The 17,002-nt window shown below is 33.5% G+C and overlaps 1 protein-coding gene and 1 pseudogene across 1 annotated transcript; one reads left to right on the top strand and one right to left on the bottom strand.

Annotated features, from left to right (window-relative positions):
• The first annotated feature begins 8,281 nt into the window (after window positions 1-8,281).
• Window positions 8,282-11,683, top strand: LOC114266845 (Tetratricopeptide repeat (TPR)-like superfamily protein). Its single transcript, XM_028207773.2, has one exon. It carries the CDS (start codon window positions 8,473-8,475, stop codon window positions 11,017-11,019), a length of 2,547 nt encoding a protein of 848 aa, XP_028063574.2. The 5' UTR covers window positions 8,282-8,472; the 3' UTR covers window positions 11,020-11,683.
• A 3,062-nt stretch (window positions 11,684-14,745) lies between these two features.
• On the bottom strand, window positions 14,746-16,793 carry LOC114266855 (cytochrome c oxidase subunit 1 pseudogene; annotated as a pseudogene).
• Window positions 16,794-17,002: the final 209 nt, after the last annotated feature.

Genomic DNA, 17,002 nt, shown 5'->3' with positions numbered 1-17,002 from the left:
ATATAAATTACGTTTTTTAAGATTTTTTATAAAAATAATTTAACAATCTTATCACTAACCACAATGTACAGGAGAAATTAAAAAAGCTACTACAGTAACTATGGAACGGTTGTATCTATAATTATTTGTATGAGGGGATTTTAAATGCTAATCAGAGATTTTGACCAAATCAATAAATGCAGGCATGTGGATTGGAAAAAGTTAATAAATGCTGATCGAGGGATTTTGACGAAATCAATAAATGCTGAGATTTTTTTTTTAAATAAAAAATTTAGAAAATTAAGATTGAAAGATTTGAACTTCCACAAGGCATGGGGTTTAGAAACCCCCTTTTTCTTAATATATTTACAATTATCTATATATGTAAATTGTGATTTTTAAATATATATATATATATATATATATATATTTTAAATGTCTTCTTTTTTCCCATTTTTATATTATATTAAAGTTTAATATTTTGATAATAATCATATGTGTTGGATTTTTCAAGAAATTAAATGTCTTCTTTTTTTTATATTATATTATATTAAAGTTTAATATTTTGATAATAATCATATGTGTTAGACTTTTCAAGAAATTTTTTTTATGCTTATTCTTAATGCATTAAAGTGTTATTATGAGGAATAATAATCATATATGTTGGGACTTTTCAATGTATTCATATGTGTTGGATTTCAAAGAATTTTTTTTATACTTATTCTTAATGTATTAAAGTGTTATTATGAGGGTAAGACTTGGGGGTTGGGAGAAGCTAATAAATCATTGAAAAGTCTAAAAAATATGATTATTATCAAATATTAAACTTTAATATAATATAAAAAAAGAAAAAAAAGAAAATATTTTTAAAAAAAAGACATTTAAAAATCGCAAAGCATAAAATTTTTTTTTCAAAAGTCCAACGCATATGATTATTATCAAAATATTAAACTTTAATATAATATAATATAATAAAAAAAAAAGACATTTAATTCCTTAAAAAGTCTAACACATATGGTTATTATCTATATATGTGAATTGCGATTTTTAATTATCTTTTTTTTTTAAATGTTTTATTTTTTCCCCTTTTTATATTATATTAAAGTTTAATATTTGATAATAATCATATGTGTTAGACTTTTCAAGAAATTAAATGTCTTCTTTTTTTTATTATATTATATTAAAGTTTAATATTTTGATAATAATCATATGTGTTAGACTTTTCAAGAAATTTTTTTATGCTTGTTCTTAATGTATTAAAGTGTTATTATGAGGGACACTAATCATATCTGTTGGGACTTTTCAAGGAATTCATATGTGTTGAATTTCAAAGAATTTTTTTTATACTTGTTCTTAATGCATTAAAGTGTTATTATGAGGGTAAGACTTGGGGGTTGGGAGAAGTTAACAAATGCTAAGTTTTTTTTTTTTTTTTAAATCAAAAAATCAGGAACATTAGATTGGGAGATTGAAGCTCCCACAAGGCTTGGGGTTAAAAACCCTCTTTTGCTTAATATATAGTATAGATATTTACAATTATCTATATATGTGAATTGTGATTTTTAAATATATATATTTTTAAATGTATTATTTTTTTCCTATTTTATATTATATTAAAGTTTAATATTTTGATAATAATCATATGTGTTGGATTTTTCAAGGAATTAAATGTCTTCTTTTTTTATTATATTATATTAAAGTTTAATATTTTGATAATAATCATATGCGTTGGACTTTTCAAGAAATTTTTTTTATGCTTGTTCTTAATGCATTAAAGTGTTATTATGAGGGATAATAATCATATGTGTTGAAACTTTTCAAGGAATTCATATGTGTTGGATTTCAAAGAATTTTTTTTATGATTGTTTTTAATACATTAAAGTATTATTATGAGAGTAAGACTTGGGGTTGGGAGAAGTTAATAAATGTTAAGGTTTTTTTTTAAAAAAAAAAATCAAAAAATCAGGAAATTTATATTGGGAGATTGGAGCTCCCATAAGATTTGGGATTAAAAACTCCATTTTGCTTAATATATAGTATACACAATTAACCATATCTATGAATTGCGATTTTTAAATGTTTTTTTTTTTTAAAGATGTCTTCTATTTTTCCTTTTTTATATTATATTAAAGTTTAATATTTTGATAATAATCATATGTGTTGAACTTTTCAAGGAATTAAATGTCTTCTTTTTTTATTATATTATATTAAAATTTAATATTTTGATAATAATCATATGTGTTGGACTTTTAAAGAAATTTTTTTCATGCTTGTTTTTAATGCATTAATATTTTGATAATAATCATATGTGTTGGGACTTTTTAAGAAATTCATGTGTTGGATTTCAAAGAATTTTTTGTATACTTGTTTTTAATGCATTAAAGTGCTATTGTGAGAGTAAGACTTGAGGAGTAAGACTTGAGGGTTGGGAGAAGTTAATAAATGCTAAGTTTTTTTTTTTTTTAAATCAGAAAATCAAGAAATTTAGATTGGAAGATTGAAACTCCCACAAGACTTGAGGTTAAAAATCATCTTTTGCTTAATATATAGTATAGAAGTATAGATATAGATGGTAATCCCTATTTCTCAATTTTTTGGGGTGGAGCTCCTTCTAAGCTCTTTCCTTGTTTAGAAAGGTATGGAAGCCCTGCCAACCACCGAAATCAAGTCTCGAGTCTTTATCAAGTACACTCTAGACTCCCTAACCTTAGCTTTCATTCGACGCCTCTCTGGACCCCTGTTTAAATTATTATTTTTTTGAAAGCACCTCCAAACCCTGGTCTCAAGACATTATTATGCCAAAATGCCTTTGAACCCTTGTCAAGCTGTTATTCTACCAATTTCCTCTAGATCTCCTTTTACTACGAAGTTACTCTGTTGATATTCTTTCGAACTAGAGTCCCGAGCCATCATATACAACTGTTACGCTGTTGAAAATCCTTCGAACTTGAGTCCCGAGCCTTCTAATATAGTCGTTAATTTGCCTGATTTCCTTCGGATCCTAGAGTCACAAGCCATCATTCTAAGCCATTACTTTGCTTAACTTCCTCTTGACTTTGTCCTGAGCCATTCATTTCTTGCTTGGGTACTGCTTAAAAACGTCCAAAAACTTATTCAAACTTCGTCTCGAGCCTCTATTTCCCACTCGGGTGTTGTTTAAAAGTACTTGAAAGTTCCACACTCATCTGGATCACATCCTGAGCCTTCTTGCTTCGATATTGTCTAGAAGTCTCTTATTTTCTAAACATGCATCAAAACTCACTTCTTTACCCCATTTCTCTATTCTCTCTTTTTTCTCATTTTTTTAGAGATTCACCTTTACATCTTCCTACATTGGGGTTTCGTTTGGCTACCGATTCGTCAACACATGGAGTGGCCATTAAGCTTGAGACTCTTAAAAACACACATTGTATGACCATTTTCTAAAGTGTAAATTACACTTTGCTCCTTTTATGTTTAGTCACTTTTTCACTTTGGCCCTTAAAGTTTGTTTTTTCTCACTTTGACCCTTTATGTTTCAAGTTTTTTCTAATTTACTCCTAAAGCTAACTTATGTTCAAAATGAGACATAAAATTTCACGATAACTATCACATAACATAAAAATATATTATTATATTAGAGTTTGAGTTTATGTTAGATGTGTGAGTTATATATAATAAAATATTTTTATGTCGCGTGACTGTCAAAATGAAAAAAAATAAACTTTAAGAAACTAGCCAAACATAAAAGGGCAAAGTGTAATTTACCCTTTGCTAAAAGCAAAGGTTTACATAACCTTTCGACGCCCTCACTGGGAGTGGTATGTAATCTTTGATAATGATTAAGTTACTTTGCCAAAAAATCACCACTTTTATTTGAGGCTGTATGCTTTCCCACAATCACTGGTTTTTTCAAAGTACACAACTTCTAATAACATTTGATGGACTTTTAAAGTCTCTGTAAGTGTTACCATGTATCACGTACACTTGTGACAACACTCAAGTCGTCATATAAGATCTCGTTTGGCAAGTGGCTATTTTAGCCTAAAAGTTAAAAAGTTATTAAAAAAATAAAAAAGCTAGCAACTTATACAAAAAAGTCAAAGATTATTTTTCCTCTCTACTTTTTGCACATCTTTTCGTAAAAAGCCAAAAAGTCATTCCAAACATACTAGGTTTTTTCACCTCATATTTTAGTCAAAAAGTCAAAAAATTACTAAAATAGTATGTTCCCAAATAAGGTCTATGTGTATGCGCTAACATAAAAAAGATGCTTTCTCAAACCACGTTTGTTACTCATTATTATGTGTAGAAATCTTACTTATCAACACTTGACGTTGTCCAATTGCTAGTGCTTCGTCCACTTCTTTCGTAGTTTGGATGGGTCGCTTACTGATGGGCCTATCTCTAATGGACTGCTGTGCCATATGTCTGGGCCTATCTCTAATGGACTGCTGTACCATATGTTTGGGCCTATTTTAATTGTTCCTAATAAACATTAAATGGGCCTCATTGTTGTAATTGGCCCGTTGGTCTGTTTACCAATTATAGCCCATTTATCCAGCTTAAAACTGCTCAAAAATCGAATTTATTATGACACATAAATTCAATAAAATTGTATTTTTATTTAATCATAAAAATTTACATAAATATTTTCCCATCGCCAATCTTTTACATAATATGAAAGCTCGTCGAGTACAATGGTAAGTGCGAGACAATAATTTACAGGGCTAATAATCCCAAAGCTGGATAATTTGTTCGTTATCCTGCGTGTAATAAGCTGGGTAAATACAGTCTCCGACAGGCTTCTGCGACCACTGGATGTCAGCCATGTATATATTGTCGCGGTAAACGTCCGGATTCCCAATGCTTTGCGGAGGTTGTAGTTGAATAGGCATTGTATCTTATATACCTCCTGATTGTCCGGCCTGGAGAGGTCTACTGCTTTGAACCACATCGGGTTTTTCAAAGTATCGTAAAAGACCCCTGACAGCGTCTTCTCTCTCCAATGTATGTGGTTCGACACATCCGTTCGTATGGAATATCGAACAGCCGCATTGGAAGTGGAATATCTTCCTGCGTTGGGCCTTCTTCTTGGCATTATGATGCCTCTTCTTGATTGGTTCTGGCGAACAGGGGCTGATCGACTGTATAGAATTCTACATTTCTGATCATCCACGCTTTGAGCCCAGCGCGTTCATTTTTTTCCAAAAACTCTTTGTAACTAGAATCGGCTCCTGGGTTGCATAATATAATACTTGGAATCCCGTCCTTTATTTTCTTTGAGCAGGCATATTTACAATTTGAAAAAAATTCCCGTTGCGCTCCAATAAACTCGCACCAATGTTTCAAAAATTGTGCGGCCACATCATCGATTATGTTGTAGAAAGCGTCGTCCTTGTGGTCCCTCAGGCCGATGTGGCCAGAATAATAATTATGTGGTCCCAAAAACCGGGCCCAACATTGTTTCCCAATTTTAGATGGGCCTTCAATTATAATGCTCTTGGGCCTGTGCGGTCATTTGGCTTCGTCTCTTATATTTTCTGTAGCCCATTGCCAACTCCTAATATCTTTGCAGACCTGCAAAAGTACTAGAAGTTCACAAAGACTGCTCGAACGTAAGAAACAGAATTTTGGGCAGGAACAATTTGAAAAACGAGCTACCAACTTGTTCCAAATGCAACCAACACCTCCCAATAGCCAAACTCAAAGAGAAATAAAGGGAAACAAGACATGAATAGCTATATAAGACAATGAAACCCATATCCAAAACATCAATGGATCGGGTAAAAACCAGAATTGCTATACTAAGTCCTTAGTGGAGGCATATCATCAACACCAGAAAGTTTCACACATAGGGTGAACCAAATCCTAGTAGAGATACTTTAATACAATGTATTGAACTTAGCAAAGTTATAAGGTGAATGTACATGCATGCCATTTGTCAAGCATTATACTTTTCCATCTCAAAACAATGCAATGCCTTTATCAATGTATTTTAATTCATGAAAATACACTATTATATTAGAAAACAGGGCAGTGGATACAAAACACTAGGAATCTTTAGATACATGTCTGCTAGTAAGCTATACAAGCACTACTAAAGCCATTTTATCAGTATTAATTAGAAGGATTGACACCTAACCATGCGGATTTTTGGACTTTCATGAAGGATATACAGGCCAACAACATAAACCACAACCACACCCCTAATCAGATTCACTAAGATACATCTTTTTTCCTCAAAACAATCAATTTCCAATGATTAAATATGCAACAATACTCAATGCAAGATGTATGAGTAATTATTTTCAATTAATCTAATCCTCATACAATTTCTACAACACTCAAAGTTATCCTCCACCAATAACCCAAAAACAAATATTTCTAATCAACAGATAAATTGTCCAACAATAGATAAAATCTCAACACTTTCAAAATGAGAGTGATAATAAATATCCAACTCCACTGTCATCACTAACCAAAACCTTTTTTTCCATATCCTTTCAAAACCCAACATCCTTCATTTTCCTTTCATAAAACAAACATCAATAATTTTCAAACAAAATTTCCTTTATTTCCAAAATCACATTTAAAGGAAGATCCTTCCATATTTCGACACAACCCATTACTATACACATTTTCACAACCTTCTCGAGCATTTATTTGAAAAACTCCTTTATTATATTTCAGAATCAAACCCTTTGACCCAAAATTCCCAAATCACTAAACACTTTCAAGGAGAAAATAACTAAGTTAAAAAACATACAAGAGGTTAAAGAAATTTCTATCTTAAGAGTAGAAGAGAAAGAGAGCAAGAGTGAAACTTTGGCGAAGCCGAAAACAAGATCCCTTCCGATTAGATTGAAGATTTCGATGAGCTTTACCTTTTTCTCCAAAGAGCAACAGTGGAGAAATCAATAGATGATGGAGTATTTGAACTTTTAAGCAAGAACTAGAGAAAGAAAGTGAAGAAATTAGGGTTTTGAAATGTTTTAGAGAGAGAAAGGAATGAAAAAGTGATTCAAAAATCTCTTTCCTAAACTGATATATGCTCAGACCGCTCGAGCAACTAAAACATCGCTTGAGCATAAAACATAATAAGTGACACCGCTCAAGTGACCAAAATACCACTCGAGTACACAATGACCTTTTCCTAGAAGTTTTGCAGACAGCAGAAGACCGCTCAAGCGCAAGAAGGACCGCTTAAGCGAAGATCACCCTACTCCCAGAATTTTGCAGACCTGCAAAATATTGAGAGATCTCAAAAACCGCTTGAGCGAACAAGAAGAACACTAGACAACAACTCTTTCGAAAAAAACTAACTCCCAACCTGTTTCAAATACAATCTACAATCCAACTCAACTACTAACAAGGTGATGAAGAACATAATCAACAATTAAAGACGTAGAATCCTGGATCTAAGAGTACGAAATGGATCTGGTCTAAATCGGAACCGTTATATAGACTATAATTAAAAAAGTAATTTTGATTTCTCACCAAATTTAATGATTTTTGATAAAAAATAAAATAAAATTTAAGTATAGTATGATTTAAGTTTTGTACTATTTCTCTTCATTTCTTACTATTCCGTTAAACAAAAAGGATGAGAAATCTTGGTTAGCATTTGGTAGAGTTTTAGAATTATAATTTAAGTGTGGAGTTGTATTTTGAGTTTGTGAGTTTTTAAATTATGATTTAAAAAGAGAAAATTTGTTTGGTTATGAGTTTTGAAAAGAGTTTTGAAAAGAAATTTGAATTGAGTTTTGAATTTTTGAAACAAAATTTTAAATTAGAAAAGTTGTTTGATTCAAAAACTAATAACTCATAACTAAACACACAATTTAAAATTCTATTCAAAACTCATAATTAAACTCTTTTTAAAATTCAATTCAAAAAGATAATTATTGATAAAAATAATTTTTTATTTAAAAAATTTTGAACATATTTTTTATGTAAAATATTTTTTAAAAAAATTGTTAAAAAAATCAAAAACTAATTCTCATTTTTTTTTCAAATAAACAGGTGTCAATTGCCCACTAAAAAAAAAACTGTTCCGAATGTCCGGAGAAACGCCAGGAAGGAAGACCGGATAGACCCAATTTGTTATTTTCAAATTTTCAAATTTTAAAAACTCTCTACTCTTCAAACATAATCTAAAATAAGTTTTGAAATGTGACATTGAAATCAATTTTTAAAAACTTAAACCAAACAAAACATTGAAAAATTCACTAGAATCATGTTTTCAAAAACTGTTCCAAACACAGCCTTATTTTCTCAATTTCTGAACAAATCCAAACGGAGTGTAGAAAGAAGTTGGTTTGGTTCATATCCCCAAAGGCAAAGGCGACAGTATCTCCTTAAAAACATCCCAAATAAAGGCCAACCATCCTAGATTGATCCCCCGCCTTCTCTCTCTCTCTCTCTCCCACCCATTGGGGTACAAAAATTCAACCTCAGTTCCTCCCATCTCATTCAACTCTCTCCCTCTCTCTCTCTCTCTCTCTCTCTCCAATGGAAGGGACACTCTTCCCAAACAGGCCATGCTTCCCAATCCAACCAACAAAGCCAACACAATCAAATCCACGTTTGAAATTCAACCCAAAAACTCTGCCTCTCCCTCCTCAACCTCCACCCCCTCCATCATTTCCTCTGGATTCTCTCCTTCAACATCTTCTCTACCTCTCTTCACACCCACCCAACTCTACCCACAACCCCAAACTCATCAAATCACTCCAAACCAGCAACACCCATTTCACTACTCTTGATGTCTCTTCAGATTCCCAAGATAAACAACCATACCACCATCTCAACAACTCCAATTTCATTTCATTGCCAGTACTTGAAAACAACAAACAAGGGGTTGTTCAATCAGCTGATGATGGTGCACTTGATTTTCTGCCCCTAAGGTGTAAGTTCATGCTCAATTCTATCCTACAACTGCCTGTATCTAGTTTGAATGCTTTCTTTGATTCTGCTAAGTTTGAGTTATTTGAAATTGATTTGGTCAGTCTCTTGAAGGGTTTAGACCTTTCTGGCAATTGGGAAATGGCTGTCTTGTTGTTTGAATGGGTTTTGTTGAACTTTAATTCCCTGAACATCAAATTGGACAACCAGGTTATTGAATTAATGGTTAGGATTCTCGGGAGAGAGTCTCAGCATTCGATTGCATCGCAACTGTTCGATGAAATTCCCATTAAGGACTATTTGCTTGATGTCCGAGCATATACTACTATTCTTCATGCTTATTCTCGTACTGGGAAGTTTGGGAGGGCAATTTCTTTATTTGAACATATGAATGAGAAAGGGCTTGCACCAACTTTGGTTACTTACAATGTCATGCTGGATGTTTATGGGAAGATGGGTCGGTCTTGGAATAAAATTTTATGCCTTTTGGATGAGATGAGAATCAGAGGACTTGAGTTTGATGAGTTTACTTGCAGCACTGTGATATCTGCTTGTGGGAGAGAAGGGTTGTTGGAGGAAGCAAAATGCTTTTTTGCTGATTTGAAGTCTCAGGGTTATGTACCAGGAACAGTCAGTTATAATTCTCTGCTCCAAGTATTTGGGAAGGCGGGGAGTTATTCAGAAGCTTTAAGTGTTTTGAAAGAAATGGAGGAAAATAACTGCCCACCTGATTCGGTGACTTACAATGAGCTTGTCGCAGCATACGTGAGAGCAGGATTTCACGAGGAAGGAGCTACACTCATTGACACAATGACCCGTAAGGGTATAATGCCCAATGCTGTTACATATACAACTGTAATAGATGCCTATGGAAAAGCTGGGAAGGCGGACAAGGCTTTGAGTCTGTTCAACCAGATGAAGGAATTGGGTTGTGTTCCTAATGTGTGTACTTACAATGCCATCCTTGGAATGCTAGGGAAGAAGAAATCACGATCAGAAGAGATGATGGGGATTCTATGTGATATGAAGTCAAATGGATGTGCCCCTAATCGTATTACATGGAATACTATACTTGCCATGTGTGGTAATAGAGGGATGCACAAATATGTGAACCGGGTTTTTCGTGAGATGAAGAGCTGTGGTTTCGAGCCTGATAGAGACACATTTAATACATTGATAAGTGCATATGGCAGGTGCGGGACGGGAATTGATGCTGCAAAAATGTATGATGAGATGATTAAAGCAGGGTTTACTCCATGTGTTACAACTTACAATGCGCTTCTAAATGCACTGTCTAGGCGAGGTGACTGGAAAGCGGCTGAATCGGTTATTCTAGACATGAGAAACAAGGGGTTTAAACCCAGTGAGACCTCATACTCATTGATGCTCCATTGTTATGCAAAGGGAGGACACGTGAGGGGGATAGAAATAATTGCACATGCTATTTATACTGGTCATATCTTTCCTAGTTGGATGCTTTTGAGAACCCTAGTTCTTTCAAATTTCAAGTGTAGGTCACTGATGGGTATGGAGAGAGCATTTCTGGAACTGCAAAAGAATGGATACAAACCTGATTTGGTTTTATTCAATTCCATGCTTTCAATTTTTGCAAGGAACAAGATGTTTGATCGTGCCCATGAGATGATGCAGTTGATTCAGGAGAGCGGGTTGAAGCCGGATATTGTGACCTATAATAGCTTGATAGACATGTATGCCACAGCCGGGGATTGTTGGAAAGCAGAAGAAATCCTCAAAGGAATACAAAATTCCGGTGGAAAACCAGACCTTGTGTCTTACAACACCGTCATCAAAGGGTTTTGCAGGCAAGGACTCATGCAGGAGGCTATAAGAACTCTCTCGGAGATGACAACTAGGGGGATCAGACCATGCATTGTCACCTTCAATACATTTGTGGCAGGCTATGCAGGGCAGGGATTTTTCACTGAAGTAAGTGACGTGATCAGTTACATGATTCAGCACAATTGTAGACCCAATGAGCTAACCTACAAGACAGTTGTGGATGGTTATTGTAAAGCAATGAAGTACAAAGAAGCCATGGACTTCGTGTCAAAAATTAGGGAAACAGATAAATCCTTTGATGAACTATCGTTGCAGAGACTTGCATCTTGTGTTACGGAGCATATGGAGTCATGAATTGATGGAGCAACCCTTTTGGATTGATGTTGTTTATTACTCAGCATCTAAAGTGCAGATTGATCATGACAGAATTTTAATCTGCTTCCAGCATCAGGATTAGTTTGTGATATATTTTCCAGTAAGTCTCCGTGCTAGTTTTGTGTAAATTGTTATGGACTAATAGATCAGATCTGTCTTGGGTGATCTTTCTATCAGTGGTTAAGGTCAATGGGGCCTTAAATCTGAAGAAGTGATGACAAGAGAACAGGAATGAGATATTTTTCTCACTCTGACATTGCCTTTTGATGCTTTATAATTGATGGTTAGCAGGGCTTGCCTCTCGCTACGGGTTAGTCATCATAAGTTTTTCCAAACCAGGTGCATGCATTGATTGTATGTAACAATTGGAGATTACCTCAGCTTATTACCATTGTCTATAACTACTGGAGTTTACTGGGTTTGTGTTTTTGTAGCAGTATCCAAGGCATTTTCCATTTGAAATCTTTGTTCATTCCTACATTTGACTCGTTGGAACAGAGTATTTAGGGAGTTGAATCATGTATAATGTTTTCTGAAACTGATGCAAAAGAATACTGTTTAGGATTTCCATACTTAGTTGTTCTACAATTATTCTTTCAAATTTTGGTCTACATAAAAGCCTGAGTGGGTAGATTTAACACCATCATCTTATTGGTAGCTTCCTCTGTCTTTTGCCTCTGGCTCAACTTCTGCTCCTATAATTCGTCTCAAAATTCTGAGACAACTTGTCTCTCTATTGCAGAATGTTTTAGATTCATATTTTGTTGGTTTTTCCTACCTTTTTTTTTTTTTTTTCTAGCGTTGTTAATTTAAGGCTTTTCGCTTCTACTATAGCAGTTGAAATCTCTTCAATTATTTGGAGGTAGAATTTAAGTATGGCCATTTTAAAAAGTAAGCAGTGTTTCATTTTGAAGTCCAATGAATTTGGGCACATTTTTCTCGTTCCTCATGGTTTTGGGAATTTGTTTTCCAGCTTTTATGTTTGGTTCTAATTTTTCAAAAATTGAATTTTTTTATTTTTCGTGCTTTTTTATATTTATTTTAGTGAATTTTTTTAATATGTTATACAAATTTTTTACTATTTAGATACACTTAATATAAATACAATTAAAAAGTATAATATTTATGAAAAAAATCTTTAAAAAATTCACTAAATATAAAAAATATAAAAAAAACATATGAAAATTCAGTATATTTTTGTATTCTTGTATATATATTAATCTTTTAATTTTTTTTATAAATATTTTATTTTTTAGGTACATCTAGATTAAGTGCATTTAAGAAGTAAAAGAATTGTTTAAATGTTAAAAAAATTTACTAAAAATTAAAAAATACAAAAATAAAAAACTCAATTTTTAAAAATTTAAATTCAAAAAATTAGAACTAAATAGAGATTGTCTCTGAAGTTTGCATTCTATTGTTTCATTTTCCGAAATCTGTGGGAATTGGCCAGAGTCATATGTTTAAGGATCTCACCAAAGTTGCAATGTTAGGGAGTTTCCCAGTTCACATCTTTTTAGGGCAGTTTTTTTAGTTTATGTGTGCCCTGTTTTTATTGTTGTTTTTTATTTATAGTAACGCAGTTATAAATGGGGAGATTTGATGATAGACTTCTCACTGTTTAATTTATATAGATACTTTTAAAATCGCTAATATTTTAAAACTTGTTTCTTTTACTATATTACCCTCATATTTATCAGCTTTCTTATTAAGCCATCTTTACAGTGTATTTCAGAGTAAAATTTTTATTTGAATCATAGTAAACTTTACTCTGATTCAGAGTAAAATTTTACTCTGAAAATACAATTTTAGTATCATTGTATAATTCAAATCTGCAATGAATTGATAGTAAACTTTTACTGTCACTAGGAGTCCAAAAACAAATAACAGAAGTATACAATAACTAAGTAAAAGTTTACTATCATTGTATAAAAAAACAATAGATAACACCAAAGTAAAAGTTTACTCTCATTTTATCAAACAAAAATAGAGCACATGCCAGAGTAAAATTTTACTCTTATTGTATCAAACAAAAACAGAACACAAACCAGAGTAAAATTTTACCTTCATTCTGTCAAGCAAAAACAGAACACAAACTAGAGTAAAATTTTACTCTCATTCTGTCAAATAAAAACAGAGCACAAATCAGAGTAAAATTTTATTCTCATTCTGTCAAACAAAAACTAGAATACACAACTGATTGAACTTGGCAAATCAACAAAAAAAAAATCAAAATCAAAATCAAAATCAAAATCAAAAACAAAAACAAAAACAAAAACAAAAACAAAAACAAAAAAACTAATCAACATATATCGAAAATCAAATAACGACATTGAACCAAAGGTGAGGGTCAAGTCATCAATCCAAATCTTAGGCAAAATTTTGAGCTACAAGGTCGACTCCAAATCAAAACTCAAAATCAAGTTCGTTATGGTGAAATCACACCAAATTCGAATTGCCACAAATCAGATCTCAGATGTTATTAGTCGAATCTAGATCTGAGATGTTATAAGTTGAATCAACCTTACCCAAGCCTCTTAAGCATAGATCGCAAACTCAAATTAGCGCTCCTCTCAGATCACAAATTTAACAGAGGACTGAAGGAAGAGGGAGAACCTTTGTTAGAATTTTAGTCTAGTAAACAAGTGAAGGGAGTATGGTAAAGATGCATGAAGCCTCTGGTTTCTTCAATTCTAGGGTTTCCAGAAGAGAAATGGAAGGCTTGACTGACATTGGATGTGGAGGAGGGGCTGGCGCCGGGAATCATGGCGGTTGGTGGCTGGAATACATTGGCGGACGGTGCGCCGACGGCTCAGGTGGCCTCTGATATGGCTATGAAGAGAAGTTGTGTTTAGAGGGGGAATGAGAGAGACGGAGAAGGTGGGGAGGGAGTGGGGGGAGAATGTGGGAAGATTTAGTTGAGGGTATAATTGTCTGATAAAATATTTAAATAATAAATTGTCCTTGATGTAAGATTTTATAATTATGAGAGGATTTAGAAAGTATAATTTTTTTCTTAATCCTTTTAACAATGAAAGGAAGATAAGGGGGTTTTATAGCCAAATTTCCCTTATAAATTCATAAGTTTTATATAGAAACAATTCATCGACATAAGGCCCCTCAGATCATATATTCAGAGAATATCAAACGATCTCTCAAAAACACCTCCACACCTTCTAGGTCTGCAAACTTCAATTCGTTATGATATGCAAGAATCGTAGTTCCTAAAGCTTTCATGCAGCTTCTCTTGATCGAACCAACTCATGTCGTTGCCAATCTAGTGCTCCATGCACTAAACCTTATGAGAAGCACCTTTTTCACATAAAGCACTTCCCTACAGCCTGATCTGCCTAATGGAATGAATTATGGTCTTAGTTCTTACTATTTCAAAGTTGAGGAAAGGAAAGCTTGATGGCAGGCTTACAAAGGTAAAGTCTAGGGACATAGGGTTGGGATTGCTATTCTAAGCCTAGTGCCTAAGACGATGGTCGGATGCTAGAGTAATTCTATATGAGCTGCCATGCTTGACCAAAGTTGGAATCAAGCATGCATGGATATCGATTTGGAAGGACATTGTCGTTTATTGATACTGAGACAACTATTTAACAATTTCACTGTCTGTATCTATGTATGAACAAATATTCAACCATAGCTGAACAAGGACAATGACCACAATGTGCATTGTCTTCTTATGGAACAAGTCAATCATTCACGCATGTTGGAGATAGTTGTTATACAATTGATAGAACCTAAAACTAATAAAGCACCACATAGATGAAGACTAGAAGTTGTGGAATCAATTGCTCCTCCGAAATGGCTGATAATACCACTCAAGGGTAGATAGATTGTCAACCTAGTGTCGCTACCCATTTCTACTAAGGTTGGGTTTAATAGGAGCACGAGACTTGGTGGCAACAACCATAATGAAAATATAATTTAATTGTGAAAATGCCATGTCACGCACACCTATCAGAATCGAAATAGACCAATTACCATATTCACCTATTATCGTAGGCATAGCCACAAAAAAATCATTAAAAAAGCGTGTGCCATTATTAAAGCATTATAAAGTTGATGATTTCCATAAAGAATTTGATCGCTAAAAAGATCTTTAAAATGTGAGTCGTTATTAAAACATTATAGTTGATGATTCCCACAAAAAATTTGATCATCAGATCATGCTAATTCCATACAAATCTATACTAAAAAACATGTGCCCATCACTTTAGCAATGGCACTAATGATGAAATAAAGTCTCTATATCTTTAAGTCATTTTTGTGTCTATCGATACCCACCTAACTGAATTGGTGTGAACCGTTGCGCCTTACTCAAAGGTCAAGAATTTAAGTCTTGCCGCAAGTTATAGCTTTCGATGTACTAAACACATGTGACTATATGGTAGTGTAGTAAAAATAGAAAACAATTATTGGCGGAACTTAAATAGGTCTAATTGTTATTTACAGAGTGAATTACATACTTACATGTTTTAAGATGACAATAGACAAACACTTTTCTTGCTTGACAGAGAATGCAAAATGAAAAGATTCATTATATAACTAACTTTTGATTCTAAGCCATTTTTAACTATTAGTGAAGTATTCAAAGTTTTTTAGTGCATATATATATATATATATATAGATTTAGGAGGATATGTTCAGGAAGTAAGAAACTCCTTTCACATTTTTGAACCATTAAAGCAAAACTCCATCTAAGCTAATTAGCTTACCTCTAATTGTTGGGAATATCTTTAAAAATATCCTCTTGTTTGCAGCCTTCAATCCTTCTCTTTTGGGGTAGGCTTAGATTAGTTGCATTAGTACTCCTTATTAATAAGGAAAATATAGTCTTGTTCCTTTTATGGTTGTTAAGAAAATTATAACATATGTAAACTGAATATCTTTCTTTGCCTAATACAAAACCAACAACATGATAGACCGTTAAACCAACAAAACAACAGTTAAGTGCACAGACAATACCGAATCAAAATGTGACCAAATTTTCCTTTTTGAATGTGACAATGTGATCATAAACCAATCAAATTATTTTCCTTCACAAACTCAAGTTGGGATTTGTAGTCTCACTTAGCTTGTAATGGAGCCATTCTCTTTACCCAAATGCTTGTCTCCTGGTGAGCTCATTCAATAATTGATAATGGTATCTTGTATAGGAGAATACAATTGCACACTAAATGCAAGGAAGATTGGCAAGGATGAGCACTGTGAAACTCCTTTTGAGTATTTGCTTCTTGCAAAATTGATCACTATTAATGTTGTTTTACTGAATGGCACTACTATATTTAAGTTAGATACATCACGATGACAATGAAGTCTAGAGAACATGTGACTAAAGAGTATAACTCATTGTGGGGATGTAAATTTCGGAAATACTCCTCGAATCCGAACAGCCCTGAAAGATCCTTACACTGTCACCTAAAACAGATAAACAACTCCGGTCGGTGGTGCCGGAATTAGCACTCCGATGGTCTAGTCAGTTCTATCTCTAGGTCATTGATATTATATATTTCTTGGAGCATGAGTTATTTTTACATACCTCTTTCCTCAGGCTTATTTCCTCTTTTATAGAGTCTTTCTCTGGTCCCACTTTCTTGTCATGCTTTGTTTGGAATAGGCCAGTATAGTTGTCCAATAGGACCCTTCTAACTACCCTGGACTACTTGGTTTCGGCACGTGGCATGAATTTCTCTTACTCGACATCCCATGTGGCCCTTAACACCTATTCGGCAACGATCCATAGCCCAATGGGCTTTGGCCTCATATGGCCCAATTGACAAGTGCAGTTCGAAGTTGATTATTTATATTTGGCTCCCACAATTGCCCCCCGAGTATCCAACTGTATCAGGTAGTCGACATTATCGGCCATTGAGTGAGAGTTTCGTTCGGCTAAAATTGTCAAAACGTCTTGAAATTTGAGAATACGGCTCACGCGTCCCTTTTATGTTGA

This window comes from Camellia sinensis, chromosome 3 (assembly GCF_055761805.1).
Source record: "Camellia sinensis isolate YWXY chromosome 3, ASM5576180v1, whole genome shotgun sequence".
Taxonomy (NCBI): domain Eukaryota; kingdom Viridiplantae; phylum Streptophyta; class Magnoliopsida; order Ericales; family Theaceae; genus Camellia; species Camellia sinensis.
The sequence above is the reverse complement of the archived record's forward strand: the minus strand, read 5'-3'. Positions and strand labels throughout refer to the sequence as shown.